General features: G+C 55.9%; 1 protein-coding gene across 5 annotated transcripts in view; it reads right to left on the bottom strand.

Annotated features, from left to right (window-relative positions):
- LTBP2 (latent transforming growth factor beta binding protein 2) overlaps nt 1-17,703 on the bottom strand; it is a 105,987-nt gene that overhangs the window by 5,097 nt on the left and 83,187 nt on the right. The window contains exons 18-30 of one of the 5 annotated variants that reach the window (XR_014811095.1): nt 13,791-13,910; nt 8,301-8,420; nt 7,124-7,246; nt 6,794-6,919; nt 6,285-6,334; nt 5,343-5,465; nt 5,120-5,245; nt 4,629-4,751; nt 3,410-3,535; nt 2,717-2,860; nt 1,338-1,529; nt 1,134-1,217; nt 52-180 (exon numbers count right to left, since the gene is read on the bottom strand). Coding sequence is in view for 4 of the 5 variants with exons in the window: in XM_005656404.4 (XP_005656461.2) it covers nt 52-180; nt 1,134-1,217; nt 1,338-1,529; nt 2,717-2,860; nt 3,410-3,535; nt 4,629-4,751; nt 5,120-5,245; nt 5,343-5,465; nt 6,285-6,410; nt 6,794-6,919; nt 7,124-7,246; nt 8,301-8,420; nt 13,791-13,910 (1,662 nt within the window). In the remaining variant the exon portion in view is untranslated. Of the gene's footprint in view, nt 1-51; nt 181-1,133; nt 1,218-1,337; nt 1,530-2,716; nt 2,861-3,409; nt 3,536-4,628; nt 4,752-5,119; nt 5,246-5,342; nt 5,466-6,284; nt 6,411-6,793; nt 6,920-7,123; nt 7,247-8,300; nt 8,421-13,790; nt 13,911-17,703 lie in introns of all 5 variants that reach the window. The other 4 variants (XM_005656404.4, XM_013989162.3, XM_084969672.1 and 1 more) reach the window with 4 other exon arrangements.

The raw sequence follows: 17,703 nt of genomic DNA on the forward strand, positions 1-17,703 counted from the left end.
TGAGCCCTCAGCTGTGGGCCCCGGGGTGGGGATGGGGGTGCGTGTCCTCACCCTCACACTTGTGGCGGCTGGCATCATAGTGGTAGCCGGGATTGCACAGGCAGATGTAGCCGGGCACCGTGTTGAGGCAGCGGCCATTCCGGCAGAGAGCAGGCCCGAACATCACACACTCGTCAGCATCTGCGGGAGGGCAGAGCTCAGGTGAGGGGACGACCAGAAGCACTATTGTGGTTCTTAGGACCAGGGGCTCCAAAGCCAGGCTTACTGGGTTTGCAGCCTGTCTTGCCACTTTCTAGTTAGATGACTTTGGGCAAGTTAAGTTCTCCTTGCCTCAGTTTCCCACCTCAAAAAGAATAGGTACTACCATGTAACCGCTTAGAGTTGTTATGGGAATTAAAAGGTTAATACAGGAGTTCTTTCCCATTGTGGCTCAGCGGAAAAGAATCTGATTACCATCCATGAGGATGCAGGTTCAATCCCTGGCCTTGTTCAGTGGGTTAAGGATCCAGCATTGCCGTGAGCTGTGGTGTAGGTCACAGATGTGGCTTGGATCCTGCATTGCTGTGGCTGGGGTGTAGGCCGGCAGCTGCAGCTCTGATTCGACCTCTAGCCTGGGAACCTCCATATGCCGTGGGTACGGCCCTAAAAAGACAAAAAAAAAAAAAAAGTTACTACACATAGGGTACTTAAAATAATGCTTGGCACATAGCAAGCACTCAAGGGGAACTACTTCTGTTTCTATGATTTCCTTTTCCAGTTCCAGGAATGAGCCCACACATGAATCACTCTCTGAATGTGAATTCCCCAAAGTTCCTGGTTTTGTAAGTTGGGGCCAGGCAGATCAGCGGCTGCTCTGGCTTCTGACCCTGTGCCCTGTGACTGGGTTAGTCAAGGCATCCTAGTTTGTTCTGGAGGGTTCAGCCTTGGGGGAGCAGAGAAACTGAGGTGGGCTTGGGTGGACACTCCAGGAGGAGCTCAGGTCAGAACTTCCAGCTAAAAATCTGCAGCCCTGGGACGAGAATGTTGGAAGCAACTGAGAGGCTGGGGCTATGCGCAGAGCTTACGGGAGGATCAGGCTGGGCTCACTGAAGTGAGTGGGGGCATGAGGGGAGGAGGGTCTGTAGGGAGGCTACCTGTGTACGTGGTCTGTCCAAACATCCAGGCTCCTTCCACAGGGACGTAGCCTTTTCCACTAGGGCAGATCTCGCTGAATTCAACTGTGCAGGGAGGCATCCAAGCTTAGAGAGAGGGCTCTGCCCACCCCCAACCCCACCTGTTTTCAGTGTCACCCTGTAGAAATGATCCTGAGAAGATTTGGGATGCTTGAGGGGCCTTACCTGAGTCCTCAGCTGGGCAGAGGTCACAGGCATCTCCCCAGCCAGTGCCCTGGGTGCAGCAGCACTCAGCCTGTGTGGTGTTCCGGCCCAGAAGGCTGGAGCAGGGCGGCTGGCCCTTCTGCCCAGAGTAGCATTCCATGCGGATGGGGACGGGGGAGCGGTCCCCTGGTGAGGCCTCAGGGATACTCTGACCTAGGTGTCATAGATGCCCCTTAGTATTGTCTGTTCATGGCCCCGTGGGGCACCCTAGCCTTTGGATTTATTTTTAAAATTTAACATTTAGGAGTTCCCAACATGGCGCAGTGGTTAACGAATCCGACTAGGAACCATGAGGTTGCGAGTTCGATCCCTGGCCTTGCTCAGTGGGTTAAGGATCCGGCGTTGCCATGAGCTGTGGTGTAGGTCGAAGACGAGGCTCGGATCCTGCGTTGCTATGGCTGTGGCGTAGGCCAGTGGCTATAGCTCCGATTGGACCCCTAGCCTGGGAACCTCCATATGCCGCAGGAGCAGCTCAAGAAAAGCCAAAAAGACAAAATAAATAAATTAAAAAAATAAATAAAAATTTAAGGTTTATTCAGCACTTAACAGTGTATAAAATGCTTTCCTATATTATCCCACTTGATGCGCTCAACAACCTTATCAGGTGGGTATTAGCATCACTAGTTCTCTTTTATAGAAGAGGCTTCTCTTTTTTTAGAGAAGCTAGGTGAATTATCACAGCCACCTAGTGGCACAGCAGGGAGGTGACCCCAGTTCCTCCGGGACCAGATTCCCTGCTCTTTCCGGGGTATACCCCCTGCCTTCCTCCACCACAGCAGGGTGTCCCCCGTCCCTGGGATGCCTTATGAGCTGTCCTCTGCCCATTCCTCTGCTGCACACTATACTCCAGCCCCTCCCACCCTTCCTTGTTCTAGGTCGTCCTTGCTTTGCCCCTGAGCAGAGAAGCCCGGCTGGGTCCTAGTCCAGCCTGGACTGAGGCTGAACCCAGCAGTCCAGGGTGGAATGAGAAGGGGAAAGTCAAGTGTAGCTCAGCTTCAAGGACTCACTCACCCAAGGGATTGGATTGAGGGTCCCCTCAAGGTGCAATCTGAGATTCCCTGGGACCCCCCTAAATTGGCGCTGGAGTTTCTTGAGCCTCCTGAAGGGTCGTTGCAGCCCTGCAACCTCCTGGAAATTCCCTGCCTGGAGCAGACTCCTCTTGTCTTGATATTTGCCAAAACTTTCAGGCTCCTCTCCCCTCTGCACGCCATTCCTGAGCTGCACCCCTGCCCACCCTGCCCAGTCTCGGCCCAGGAGCCCTCTCAAGAGCTGGAGCAGTGGAAGTGCTTTTAAGCCGTAGGGTGGTGGTGCCTAACGACGGGTGGGGGTATGGGGCTCACCTCCAGCCAACCGTGGGCGGCAGTGCCCCTCCTGAGCATCATACTCCTCCAGGTCGTTGGCGCAGAGGCACAGGAAGGAGCCCTCCACGTTCTCGCAGAGCGCCGTCCCGCACACCGCCAGCATGAGCTCACACTCGTTCACATCTGCCAGGCAGGAGGACAGGCTGGTGGGTGGCACAGAGGCAGCCCAGACCCCTGCCCTGGCCTCTAGCCCAGCGGGCAGGACCCCCTCTCATCCCCGCAAAGAAACAGGCTGGGCCTTGGGGGAAGAGCAGGAAGGAGGAACAGATGAACAGAGGCCGCGGGAAGGGAGAGGAAGGAGACAGGTGGCAAAAAGGGTCATTAAATGGACAAAGAGGTAGGGCTCCTCCCTCTGCCCTTCCCCAGATGTGCCTCTTGAGACCCCCAGGTCTCTGGAGAAGAGCGGCACCATCAGTGGTGCGCTTGCTCCCCCTGCTGGTAGAACATGGCCTCGCGGCCCTCACCAGCCCGACAATGCTGCCCTGGAGGTTGGCACCGAAATCTCCTTTCTTTGCCCCCGCAAGAGGACCTACTTTGGAGCCCAGTGACCACGAATATTTCAGGAGGAGGGTTTTAGGGCCCCTCTATCCAGGAAAGTCAAGCTCTGTCTAGATGGGGTTAAGAGCCTTCCCTTCCTTGGCTCAGCGCCTGGCTAGCCCACTGGCTGCTCACCAACGCAGTCCCAGCCGGAGGCTGAAGTCTCGAAGCCCTGGTCACAGAGGCAGCGGAAGGAGCCCTCAGTGTTGTCGCAGTATCCATGGCTCCCACACACGGTGTCGTTGGCGCACTCATCTATATCTGTGGGACAGGGGAGGCTGCAGTGCAGGGTGTGCGCTCTATTTGCTGGGAATATTTACTTATTCGGGCTGCTAACACCAAGAGCTCTGAAAACCAACTTCTGAACCCAGGACAAGAGAACGCTAACATTAACATTCCTCTTCAATGTTTGGGTAAGCGCTGCTGTGTGGAGAATATACAAACTCAAACAGCTGGAAATAGTGTCTAGCCGGATACATGAAAAACAGGTGTCCTCAGCCCTCTGGCGCTGGCTCCACCTCCCTCCTCACCAATGCCGTCTCCCGCAGGGGCCACGTGGAAGCCAGGCTGGCAGCCCAGGATGCAGCGGTGGGAGCCAGGGCTGTTCTCACACCTCCAGGCCCCACACGCCGAGTCTCCCGAGTCCTCACACTTGTCAATATCTGTCCCCAGAGCCGTGGGAAGGGACGCAAGTGGCCAAGCCACTGCTCTGACCCCACCTCTCTGGCATTGCAAGGCCATGTCCCACAAGCTCTGGGGTCCTTGATCTGTTCCAAATTACTGTGCAGATCTCAACCTCAAAATAGCAAGTTCAGGGTCATTTCTCCTGGCCCAGGAGGGCTGAGCATCTGGGAGGAGAGCTCTCTGCTGCTGAGGAAAGCACTGAGCTCCCGGCCTCCGCTGACACTGCTTCTCCCACTCCCCTTTCTCTATGGCAGAGCACTTTCTATTTCTCTTCATGTAAAACCTCCAAAGTGTCTTAGGGAGAGGTGTCTTCACCCCTGTCTCCCTTGCTCAGTTTTAGGATTGTCCATAACTGTCCCTTTGCCCCAGCAAAAGACATTGAGCCCAGATGGTGTTTAATAAATGTCTACTGCATCGAGTTGGCTTTAAAAACTAGATTGCGTGTTCTGCTAGCACAAGGACCTGATTGTCTTCAATTTTGTAATCTTGAGACTGTCCCTGAGTCAGCAGAGTCTCAATAAATGCATGATCCGTTGAACAATTTATCTTTGAAAATGCTCTGCTTCCTGGAAGCTGCAGTTCTTGGTCCCAGGGAGCTGAGGAGCAGGCAGGGCGGAGGTGGCAGATGTGGGGCCGGGCCCTGTCTGCTCCCCCCACCCCAAGCCCTTACCCACACACTCCTCGCTCTCTGGGGAGGGCTGGAAGCCAGTCTCGCACAGGCAGTTGAAGGACCCCTCGGTGTTGACACACTGCCCCCTGAGACACCGATCAGTGACTGCACACTCGTCCACATCTAGAATAGAGACATTGATCAGCAGATCCAGACATGGGTCCCCGGGGACCCCGAGCAGCCCAGACGAGGGCCAGGGAGTGGCTCGGAGGAGAACAGGGCAGAAGATCCAAGTAAGAGTCCAGAGCTGGAAGCCAGGGGCCAGGCTGGAACTCGGTCAGGTTCGGTCAAGGGGAGAAGGGCGACGCTCAGTTCTGAAGGCACCCGCCACAGCCCTCACGAGAGGCCCTGGAGGAAGTCTGAGTCCCTCCCTGGCACGTGGTTCCCATCTCCTCACTCGTCCTCCCCATCTTCCCATCCCGGGTGGGGCCCGCGAGCATTTTATTGACTCTAGACGTGGCCTCTAGCGCCCCCTGCTGCTGGATGCTCACCCTGGCAGCTGGTGCCCCCGTCTGCGCTGGCAAAGCCCGGGGCGCAGAGACAGAAGAAGGAGCCGTGGCTGTTGAGACACTCGCCCCGTGGCGCGCAGTACTCTTCTCCCACACACTCGTCCACGTCTGCAGGGAGAAGGTGGGCCGTGGGGTCTCCCAGGAATGTTCCCCCCTCCCCACACACTCTGCCCCTGTCCCCGGAGGGGAGACCTGAGCCACTCACCCTCACACACGGAGCCATTGGTCAGCTGGAAGCCCTGGGGACAGAGGCACTGGTAGGAGCCGGCCGTGTTCTTGCACTCGCCTCCCAGGCACCTGCTCTGGGGGTCTGCACACTCATCCACATCTGCAGGGTCACACAGGCAGGATGGCAGCCAATGGCAGCACCTCCCAAGGGCAGGAAGGGCCACGGGGGTCTCCAGGGGGCGTGTCACCTGCCTGAGGGGCTGGGCCCATAGGGACATCATCCGCTGCTAAAGCGGAACAACTGGAGAAGCTGGCAAGGGGGCATGGGGAGCAGGATGACTGCGGCTCCCTCTGCTGCTGCCCCAGCCCAGCAGCCTCCCCCCACCTCTGGCTGGGCTTCTCCAGCTGCCCACACAGTGCCCACCTTGGGGACACTTGGCTTCTCCCAGCAGCCCTGGTCTAGGGTGGCCACACCCCACTGCCCTCGTCATGGCTGAGATGGCTCAGATTTTACTGGGAAGCAATGGGAAGGCACATGAGAAATCAGCCAAAGAAACAGATGTGGAGAACCTGAGAAGGTAACAGAAACTTGAGCCTACAGATCGCCTGATACAGGCTTAGATTCTTCAGAATAAAGTCCCAGCACCCACCCTTACAAGGGACCTAGGGAAGCTTGTTAGATGACAGATCCCAAGGTCCCCCCAGCAATGGCTCATTTAGCAGGTCTGGGACAGGGCCTGGGAAGCTGCAGGTGGAACAGACTCCCCCAGTGGTTCTGACACATGCTGAAGCTTGTGATCCAGTGGCTCACTGGCCCCTAGACCCAGGTCCGCTGTCCCCTTTCCCTCTGCCGGTGGGGGAGAGGTGAGCATGGGTGTCCCCAGCTAGGCACCATCTGAGGCGAACCCCCTTCTCTAAGGGTGGTGGGTCAGTCTCCTGCGTCTCGTCTGTGCTCTTCTCCCCCACGGGGGCCTCTCACCCTCACAGGTGTGGCCCAGGGCGCTGGGCCGGTAGCCCTCCTCGCAGTCCCTGCAGGAGAAGGAGCCGGCAGTGTTGGCGCAGACTCCCGAGGGGCAGACTCCCGGAAAGGCACACTCATCTAGGTCTGGGGCAGACAGCCAGCCAGTCACCCGGGGGCCCGGGAGGCCTCCCTCCACCTGCTGAGGCAGGGACCACCCCACGCCTCTGGCTCCCTCTCTGAGCTTGTCGGACTCTGTGGGGCCCTGGGGAAGGCAGGCTGTGAGCCTTCAGAGCTCAGCTCCTGGGCAGCTCTGCCATCCACCCGTCTCTGTGACTCCCTTTCCTTCCTGTCCTCTTGGGTGGTGACAAGGGGAGCTCTCCTTGGGGCCCAGCGCATTCATAGGGTCCGCTAGCCCAGCCTGGAGACCCGCAGCATCAGCCGCAAGCTGTGGGACAAATGGAGTGTCTTTGGGAGGTAGGAAGACCTGCATTCTCGGGCCCCCCTGCCACCCCCTTCCCCAGGGTTACCTTCACAGGCAGTGCCATCCTCGTTCACCCAGTACCCACTCTCGCAGGCCGAGCAGGTGAAGGAGCCCTCGGTGTTGAGGCAGAGGCCCGTGGGGCACGAGGCCCGGCTGGCACACTCGTCGACATCTGAAACAGGCCATTGAGCTCTGGGTGGGGTTCTGCAGGATAGATGTGCCAGGCTGGGCCAGAGGCTGGCGGGGGCCGGGGGTGGGGGAAGAGGATGGGTCTTGGCAGCGATGCGTTGGGTCAGCAGGCTTAGGGATGTGGGGCCAAAGGGAAGGAGCTGCAGGCTGCTTTGCTGTGGACAAAGGGTGCCTCGGACCTCTGTACCTTGGCAGCCCTTCTCGTCTGAGGTGACCTCATAGCCGGGCTCGCAAGAGCATCTGAAGGAGCCCTCCAGGTTGAGGCACGTCCCATGGGCGCAGACCCCAGGGGTCAGACACTCGTTCACATCTGCGGGAGAGAAGTCCAAGACGGCAGGCTGGCCTCCCCTCCCCTCACGCAGCCTTCGTCGTCAGGCAGAGAACATCTCAATGACAAGGCCAGGGAATCAGCATTCAGAGGGACCATGAGCACCCCAGGAAGGACATGAGGTCCTTCTTGCTACCGAGGCAGGGTGCCCCTCCTACCCCCCCTCCCCCGAGCTCACTTCAGCTCTATCGAGTGACACAGAGCACCCCGCATATATCCTAGAAAAGGGGGCCAGGTCCCCTGGCCCTGGGACTGGCTTGCCATCTGAGGACACCTGGATCAAGTGTCCAAGACCCCCGAGTCACCGTATAGGGGGTCTGAACCTCTCTGCTCTCCTACCTGCCAACCGAACTGATTTGAGCCCATGTTCCCAGCCCACCAACCAGCTTCAGGAGGTGAGTGGGGAACGCAGAGAGAGGCCAAGTTTTGCCTGGGCGGCTGAGGGACAGTCTCAAGGGCCTGGGAAATGCCTGCCCTCTCCAGCGCTTCAAAGCATCTATTCACAACCCAGTCCCTCCCAGCATTCTGAACCCTGGGCCGTCTTCCTGCGGGGGCTGAGGGGAAAGAGCGCCTTCTACAGCTGACAGGCTGCCCGCACTGTTCAGCCAGGCATTGCCGTTTAGACACTGCGCTTGAGATGCTGAAGAGCAGAGGACACCTCCTCCCTGGGAACCACAGCAGGGCCTGGCCACTGTGCACACCACCGGCGTCGGCCTCCTCCAAAGCTGCTGGGCCCCTCGCTCTACTTCCCAGGATCCAGCTACAGAACATTCTGGGACCTTGGGCCGTAGCTCCTGGGCAGAGATGGCCAAGGAGCCAAAGGGGCCCCCACCCTAGCTGATTCAGAGGGCAGAGCACCAGTAACTGAAGCACACCCATCTGGTACCCAGAGTCATCCGGGGGCCCAGCCGGCTCATGGAGGACAATAGCCGCCAAGCCACTTCCCTCTGCCCACCTCGTCCCCTCCCTGTGTGTGGGCTCAGCCAGGGTCCCCGGGCCAAGCAGCCCTCCCAGGGCCTTGGCCGGCCGCCCTCACCTACGCAGCTGCCGCTCTGGCCCCTGTAGCCCTCCTCGCAGGGCAGGCAAGTGTAGGAGCCGGGGGAGTTGACGCATCGCCCATCGGGGCAGGTGCCGGGGTGACGGCATTCGTTGATATCTGCAAAATAGCCACCCCGCCCCTGGTCACCTCGGGGAACCTCAGCACATTGGGTGAAGTGTGAAGAAGCAAAGGCTTGACCCCACCCTTCTTGGTCTGGGAGAAGGAGGGATGTCAGTTTCCGTACAGACGAAAACTAGGAAAAAATGAATGGTGTCTTGTGTTCCCAGCTCTGCCTCCCACCCACTGTCCTGGACAAAAGAGAAATGGAAGAACTTTGAAAGGGAGATTCCGCTGTGTGGGAGGCTGTGCTCCCCCTGGATGAGGGAGGGAAGGGTGCTCAGCTTCACGAGCTGGACTGTTGCAAAGGGCCTGCGTATCTCCCTTGCTCCCTGACAAGTGGTGACAACAACTGGATTGGACGTACTTGGCACAGCAGGCCCCAGCGGCCCCAGAATAGATCATAGCTGGGCAACGAAGGCAAAATGGGCTTGCCCGCCCCAGGAGATGTGGCCAGGAAGGCCCCTGATCTCAGCTGGGGCCAAGGTCAGCCTTGAGTGAGGGGTGGAGGCTGGGCTCTTCTCTGTTGGAGAGGAGACTTTTCTCCCTCCTGAGAACCATGTGGTGCCCCGGCACCCACTCTGATGAGAGCCAGGACAGTCAGCCAGAAAGGATGAGGCTGAGTCCTAGCCAGACAAGCAGGGGAAGAAGTGACTCATGGTGGGAGAGGAACAGCCAGTCCTGGGGGAGTGAGCACAAGGAGTGGGAGGAAGAGCCTGCTTCCCCATGTGACCTGGCATATAGGGGAGTCCCTCTCCCAAAGTGCCCGGCAGCCTGGGCTGAGTTAGAGAGGTTGGGACCTGGGGACTGAACTCTGTGTGCGGCCTGCAGGAGGTCATTATGCTCCTCCAGTCCCGTGTCCGGGCTCCCAGTCACCACTCACGACCCGTGATGGACAGAGCTCCATAGGCAACAGGAGGATTTATCCTCCCTACACTGGAACTTGTCATTCTCCTGCAGCAAGTCCACCAGCTCTATTTATTTATTATTATTTTTGCTTTTTAGGACCACACCTGCGGCATACGGAGGTTCCCAGGCTAGGGGGTCTAATTGGAGCTACGGCTGCCAGCCTACACCACAGCCACAGCAATGAGGGATCAGAGCCATGTCTGTGACCTACACCACCGCTCAAGGTGATGCCAATGCTGGATCCTTAACCCATTGAACAGGGCCAGGGATTGAACCCGGGTCCTCATGGATACTAGTCGGGTTCTTAACCCACTGAGCCACAATGGGAACTCCAGGAAGTCCACCAGTTCATGCAGATTCAGAGGCCTTGCTGCCCGGGAGGAGAACCTACTCGGCGCCCCGGGCAGGAAAGGCAGGAGGCAGGGCTAAGGGTCAGAACACAAGCTTGCTGCAAAAGACTCAAGCCAGCGGTTGGCTTTACGGAACAGAGCAGGGGCCTGGAAGTGGAGGGTGAAGATGAATCTCCTCTGAGGAGGTTTGGTCTGCAGAAGACCAGGCACAGCAAAGCCCTCTGTCCCAGGGAACCGACTACCTCTCAAGGCTAAAACTTCACCCGGAGGGTCCAGAAGAGGAAGACATCCCGGGGCAGGTGGTTATTCTGATGCTACAGGCAAGGAGACACCCAGAACTCTCAGGCAATCTCGGGGACATCGAGATAAGGCTCATCTCTGGAACAAGGGCTGTCAAGAGCCCCTCGGGTTGTGGTGATACCCAGCTAAACTACCCTAAGGGTCCCTGTAAAGACAGAGAGGGAGGGAATGAGGCAGGTGGGAGAGAATGAAGGTTCTAGGACCACCAGTTTTGACCAGCACCGTGGCCTGCTGGCCTTGGCTGAGGAACCAGAAGGAAGATGGGCAAAGTCACTGGGGATGGCATACAACCCCTGCTTCAGGGATTCGAGACTTGGGGAGGAAGAGAAAGAGGAAGAGGCGAGGATCTTCCTCTAAGGCCAGACTGAGAAGAAAATGGAGTCTTTGGACCTCTCCTGCAGAGAGCAGGCAGTGTGGCAAGGAGGGTCCAAAAGTTCTGGGCACCTCTATGGAGGGGCTGCCTCAGCTCTCTCACACCGGGCATCAGGGGACTTGTGGGGTGCATGCTGTCTCTAGGGATTGCAGCTCTCCACTTTCTGGGCCACAGTGGGCTTGTGCCTCCTGGTCCCTTGCGCTTGGGCGGAGCCAGGGGACTAGCGCTGGCCAATAGCTATGAATAGAAATGACGTGTGTAATTTATGGACCCAAGCCTGTATTTGGGTGCAACCCTGCAGAGTGCTCTTTCTTTTGTCCGTGAATACCGGCCACCTTAAAGATGTTGGCTGATCCTTTAGCCTGGTTCCAGGGTGAGGAAATGTGGGGCAGGACCCAGCTGACCCATGATGGACATGTGGCCTTAGTCAGATATCAAATTGGCAGTGTTCTAAGTCACTAAGATTGGGGTTGGTTGTTAATGCAGCATAACCTGGCTTATCCTGACACAGCACTGCCACCTTCCTCAGACCAGAGCCCCAGCCAGCGGTGATCATGCATGAGCGGTCTGTCGGCAAGTGAGAGAGGGAGGGCAGAGGGTCAAAGGAGCCCCCCAGTCTCCACCTGAGCCAGAGCCACTAGCCAAGCCAACTAAAGTAGCCAGATAAAGATTCTGGGTTCCATGTTAAAAGCACAGGCTCTGATGTCACCAGATATCCTGAGGCTATTCCACCAACCTCTTGGTACCTGGACTGGAGCCAGATTTTTCTGCCTAGCCTAGGGTTTAGATTTTAGTCTAAGATTATGGGGAGTTCCCACTGTGGCTCCCAGGTTGTGAACCAACTAGTATCCATAAGGATGCGAGTTCGATTTCTGGCCTTGTTCAGTGGGTTAAGGATCCTGTGTTGCTGCAAGCTGTGGTGTAGGTCGCAGATGTGGCCCAGATATGGCATTGCTGTGTCTCTGGGGTAGGCTAGCAGCTAGAGCTCCAATTCAACTCCTAACCTGGGAACTTCCGTATGCCGCAGGTGCAGCCCTAAAAAGGGGGGGGGGGAGCAGCACTTAAAAAAAAATAAGAGTATGGTATGTTTTGGTAGGGTTTACCCTGCTTGTTGGGGGCAGGGGCTATCTGTCTTTTTATTGCTCTACTCCTAGCTCATGGCTGGAACACAGCTGGTGCTCAACAAATGTTTGCCAACTGAAGAATGAGACCACGTGCCTAACTAAACCTTCACATCCTCTTGGTATGAGGCTGCTGGAATGGCCCCAGAAGACCCGTGGAAACAGTCACCCTGGGACCAGCTTGCCGGCCTGCTGTCTGTACGGGGGGGTGGGAGGGGTGCGTGGATCCTGGAGCTTCTCTAACCCCACTGCAGCCTCTGCAGGAGGAAAGGCAAGGGCGCTTCCTCTGTTCCCTATGACAGCACAGGGTGGGGGGGGTGTTCAGTCAGGGGTCAGAAGCTCAGGTGACCTTGGACGTGGGTGGGGGACAGTCTGCAGGGGCAGCTAACCCCTTTGGGTGGGAACCCAGAGTCCTGCTACAACGGACATGCCATCGAGACTTTAGATGGGCTGCTGTCCAGACCGCTCAGGCCTTTCAGCAGAGACTCTGCGTTTAAGTGGAGAGAGTGGTTTCTTAGTTGGAGGAAGAAGAAAGAGGGAGAGGAAATTGACTGGGCTCCCGGGGTGATGGGCCGGGTCTGTGGTTACGGATGGAAACCTGGAAAAGGGTGCAGGCTGCATCAGTCTTTCTTTCAGCAGACTTGGGAGTCTGCCCTGGGCCAGGAACTCGGCCTGACCCCCCAGCTGAGGTGCGTGTCTGGAACCTGTTCTCTGGAAGGGAAGGGGATGCTTTAGCAGCACGGACTTGGGCGTGGGCGAAACGCAACCTGAGCGAGAATAGGCCCTCAGAGAGAAGTGCCACCACCGGCCACAGGGGGCTGCATGTGCGTGTGTACGTGGTGGTTCATTCAGGCCCCACAAGAGCCTCTGAGGGGGCACGACGGCTGCCATGTTCAGACATGGAGACAAGAGCCAAACCCAGGCCTGTCTCTGCCAGAGCCTGTGCCCTCAATGAGGACTGGTTAGTATAATCCGATCTTCTTAATATTCTGGTATGTTCCTAGTTCATTTCCTTTAGTTTTGCTTTACTTTTTTTGTGGGGGAGGGTTCCCAAGCCAGAGACTGAACCTGCGGCACAGCAGCAACCCAAGCCGCTGCAGTGGCAATGCTGGATCCTTAACCTGCTGGACCACGAGGGAACTCATTGCTTTACTTTTTAATAAAATCTAATGTCGAGTTAATGATGCTTTTTGAGGCTCTCAAGTCCCTAGCAAACACCTGGCACAGAGCAGGCACCCATCAAATGCTAATTCCCTTCGCTCTCCCTTATCCCCCAAAGTGCCTGGCTGTCATCCCCAGCATGCTAATGAGGACAAAGGGGGTGGCTTCTGGCTTGGATCATGAGTAGCCCGAGTTGAAAGGGGGGAGGCATTGAGAGAGGAAGGTGACACGCCAGGGTAGGGGGGGCAGACAGGGAGGGTCTGTCCTACACGTCTAGCGACTTCTCCCCTTTTGCCAAGACCTGCCAGGGCTCTGGACTCTGCCTCCATGGAGGTGGATTTGGGAAGGGGGATCTCCCTTCACTAGACAAACAAGCTCGTCCCTTAGCTCCAGGACTCTCTGCATCTTAGGCAAGTCCTTCCTGGAGGCCAGCAGGCACTGGGCCACTTCGGATCCAGGGCAGAACTTCTTTCCAGAGGGAACTGTGACTTACCCTCCCCCATTCCTGTCCCAGCCAGTCTTGGGAGCACTTGACCCAGGCCTCTTATAAGCATCTGACACCCCAGCCTGGCAGAAGGTGGAAGTGGCAGGGTTGCCAGGAGCTGGCATGACGGTGGCAGGCTCAAGCCAGTCTGTGAGGACATCGGTTGGCACTGTCACCACCACCTTGTGGCAGGGCCTGGGAAAGGGGGCTGGGATAAGGTCTCATTCATTCATCTATTCAACTGGCATTTGTTGGGGTATCCAACACATGGGCATTTGTCAGGTGTCCATATGAGGTCATCTAAGGATATGGTCCAGCTCCGAGGAGCTCACAGCCTAACCAGCTTCAGCAAGCAGGCCAAGCCCGAAGCCCCCAGTACCTCCCAGGTAGACGGACTCTCCCTCTGCTGTGTGACTCAAGGTGGGCGGCAGCAGTACACGGGGGGCTGTTCCCGGGATCCCATGTACATGAAGTTACTGTGTGCCCCTGCTGCCAGGGCGGACAGGATGCCAAAATCTCACTGAGGGGACAGAAGGGCTCCGGGATCCCCAGGCAGTTCTCTCTGTGCACAGGAGTGGGCTTGGCATCAAGGGATTAGCTGGAAGGGGAGCTGGTGGTTAGCAGTGCATGGGGAGGGACCAGGAGATGGTGGAGGAACACCCCATTCCTTACCTTGGCAATGTCCCTTCCTGACCATGATGTAGCCCTGGTCACACTCGCAGTGGTAGGAACCCACTGTGTTGGTGCACCGCCCCCCGCTGCACAGCCCTGGCTGTTCACACTCGTCTATGTCTGCGAACACACAGAAAAGTCTTGAGTTGGGGTCAGCCCTGCAGAGGGTCCTGGGACATCCCTTTAGAGGCCATCCCCGCCAAGGCCACCCATCCAGTGTTCCTTTCTCCTAGGGGGGCTGCTCTGGGGACCCATGGGGACCCTCACAGCTGTCTCCTCACCCGATGCAAGGGCTGGTCTTTTTTTCTTTTTTCTTTTTTTTTTTTTGTCTTTTTGCCATTTCTTGGGCTGCTCTCACGGCATATGGAGGTTCCCAGGCTAGGGGTCGAATTAGAGCTGTAGCCACCGGCCTATGCCAGAGCCACAGCAACACGGGATCTGAGCTGCGTCCATGGCCTACACCACAGTTCACGGCAATGCCGGATCCTTAACCCACTGAGAAAGGCCAGGGATCGAGCCCGCAACCTCATGGTTCCTAGTCGGATTTGTTAATCACTGAGCCATGACAGGAACTCCTCTTTATTCCAGTACTAAACCTACTCCAGGGAGTTCCTGTTGTGGCTCAGTGGAAACGAATCTGACTAGTATCCATGAGGCCTCAGGTTTGATCCCTGGCCTCATTCAATGGGTTAGGAATCCGGTGTTGCCGTGAGCTGTGGTGTAGGTTGCAGATGTGGCTCAGATCCCATGTTACTGTGGCTGTGGTGTAGGCTGGCAGCTGTAGCTCCAATTTGATCCCTAGCCTGGGAACTTCCATATGCTGCAGGTGTAGCCCTAAAAAGCAAAACAACAACAACAACAAAACAAACAAACAAAAACCAAAACCTACTCCATAAAATCCAAGCTCCTCAGTCTCACAGGTAAGATGGTTCGGGCTCTGGCCCCCTGCCTGGTTCTCTCCCCTTGGCTCCTGCCTCCCACATGCCTCCCCACCTCAGCCGCACAGAACCTGCTTCGGAGCTTCTGCACATGCTATTCCCTTGCCTGGAAGGGCTTCCCATCCACCAGCTGGGCTGTGGCCTTCTCAGCTCTCAGTGAGGCTGCTCTCTCCTCCCAACCCATACGGCCCTTCCCAGGGGTGCCTTAGGCATCAGCCCCTGGAGCAAATGCGTTTATTTTATTTTATTTTATTTTTGTCTTTTTGCTATTTCTTTGGGCCGCTCCTGCGGCATATGGAAGTTCCCAGGCTAGGGGTCGAATCGGAGCTGTAGCCACTGGCCTACGCCAGAGCCACAGCAACGCGGGATCTGAGCCACGTCTGCAACCTACACCACAGCTCACGGCAACGCTGGATCGTTAACCCACTGAGCAAGGGCAGAGACTGAACCCGCAACCTCATGGTTCCTAGTCGGATTCGTTAACCACTGCGCCACGACGGGAACTCCGCAAATGTGTTTCTCTCCCCACCTTTATCATCTTAGTGTCCTAGCACAGAATCCCCGTAAGTATTTGAACAGAATAATAAGCCCTTGTTTACAGACAGTGTTTTCAGCTGAGCAAGACTTCAGGACACTTTAGTGCCCGGGTCACAGGCAGAAGGTAGGCAATGTACATTCCCTGGCCCATGTCCAGAGATTCTGACCCAGCATTATGGGAAGGGCCTGGGAATCTGCATTTTAATGACACTCCAGGCAGTTCTTAAAGAACTGGTCCTCCCTTTGAGAAGCTCTCATCCCAATGGAAGAGAAAAAGGGAACTTGATAACAGGCCCACGAACCGATGGGGCGGGGGTGACTGCCTGAGAGATGAGGCTGGGAAAACTGCCTTGCTCCACGGATAAAAATGAAACGAAAGTGGAAAAAACCTGGATCTTAACACACACACAAAGATGGACTTTGGGAGTTCCTGTCGTGGCTCAGCAGGTTACGAGCCCCATTAGCATCCATGAGGACTCAGGTTTGACCCCTGGCCTCACTCAGTGGGTTAGGAATCGGGTGTTGCCGTGAGCTGTGGGGTAGGTTGCAGACGCGGCTTGGATCCCGCGTTGCTGTGGCTGTGGGGTAGGCTGACAGTTGCAGCTCTGATGAGACCCATAGCCTGGGAACCTCACTATGCTGCAGGTGGCCATTTAAAAAAAAAAAAAAATTGAAAGAAAAAAGATGGACTCCAGATAGATTAAAACATGTCATGAAAGGAAAACGGTAACTTTAAGGAAAGAAGCTATAAGAGAATATCTTTGTGACTTAAGGATGGGGGTGAACTTCTTAATAAAACTCCCAAAGCATAAAAAATAAGGCAAAAAGGTAAATTTCAATACATCAGAATTAAATATTTCTTTTTTTTTTTTTTTTTTTTTTTTGTCTTTTGTTGTTGTTGCTATTTCTTGGGCCGCTCCCGCGGCATATGGAGGTTCCCAGGCTAGGGGTTGAATCGGAGCTGTAGCCACTGGCCTACGCCAGAGCCACAGCAACTCGGGATCCGAGCCGCGTCTGCAACCTACACCAAAGCTCACGGCAACGCCGGATCGTTAACCCACTGAGCAAGGGCAGGGACCGAACCCGCAACCTCATGGTTCCTAGTCGGATTCGTTAACCACTGCGCCACGACGGGAACTCCAGAATTAAATATTTCTATTAAAAGAAGGACAGGTGGATAAGGTCAAAGGGCAGAGGACAGAATGGAAGAGGTGTAATGTCTAAACCCAGGTAAGTATCTGGAATATATAAGGAATGCCTAAAGAGCCCCAAGAAAAACAGCAACAGTCACTGGTAAACTGAGCAAAAGACAGCAACGAGCACTTTCTGGAGAAAGAAACCCAAAGGCTAATATACAAAGAGATGCTCATACTGACGAGTAAAGCAAATGTTATTTTAAATATTTAATATCCAAATAATTTATATTAGTCAATTATTTATACTTAATTCCAATTCTAGAATTGTAATACTTTATATTGATTATATAAATTAAAGAAATAATTTACAAATAAAAATAAAGTAAATTTTAAAATAAGGAGATATTGGAGTTCCCATCGTGGCGCAGCGGAAACGAATCCGACTAGGGACCATGAGGTTGTGGGTTCGATCCATGGCCTTGGTCAGTGGGTTAAAGATCCAGCGTTGCTGTGAGCTATGGTGTAGGTGGCCGACACAGGTCGGATCTGGTGTTGCTGTGGCTCTAGCGTAAGCTGGCAGCAACAGCTCTGATTGGACCCCTAGCCTGGGAACCTCCATATGCCACGGGCGTGGCCCTAAAAAGACAAAAAGACAAGCACACACACAAAATGGAGATATTGTTATTTAGAAAGCAGCAAAACTCAGAGTGGTGTTGTCCTGGATGAGTCCCCATCCCTCGGCAGCCAAGCCCCCATTGGGAGAAGGTCTGACAGCTGAGCTTGAGCTTCCTGCCCCCTCCCAAGCTCCGGGGCTGGCAGAGACATCAGGACACCCAGGCTGGCATGCAGCAGAACCCCTTGTCTGGCGCCAGCCTCGGTGACACCCTTCCCTGCAGCGGCCACTGCCTGACCCAGGCCAGCACTGCGGGCTAGACCTGCAGGGAGCAGTGCTTCTGGCCCGTAATACTTGCCAAGCCTCCGAAGCCCAGAGAAGCCCCTTCCTTGCCCCCAGCTTCTGCCCTCGCCAACTCCAGCCTGTTCAGAGCACTGCTGCCTGAATCACCTCCCCAAAAGCCAGCCGACCGCATCGCTACCCTCTGCTTACAAACCTCTGCTGGCTGCCACTGTCTGCGGGACGGCGGCCAAGCACTTCAGCCTGGCGCTCAAGACACTTTGCAAACTGGCATTGGCTCCTGCCACTTCCTCCACATACCCCGGGTTCCAGACACACTGGATTTATCATTACTCTCAGGGCCCGCCAGGCTTGTCCATTGCTCTGCTCTCTGCTGAAATGGCTCCCTT

Source organism: Sus scrofa, chromosome 7, assembly GCF_054392235.1.
Source record: "Sus scrofa isolate SSC_HxYL_T2T_F1_AM1 chromosome 7, Sscrofa_HxYL_maternal_Yorkshire_Landrace_v2.0, whole genome shotgun sequence".
In the NCBI taxonomy this organism is placed as follows: domain Eukaryota; kingdom Metazoa; phylum Chordata; class Mammalia; order Artiodactyla; family Suidae; genus Sus; species Sus scrofa.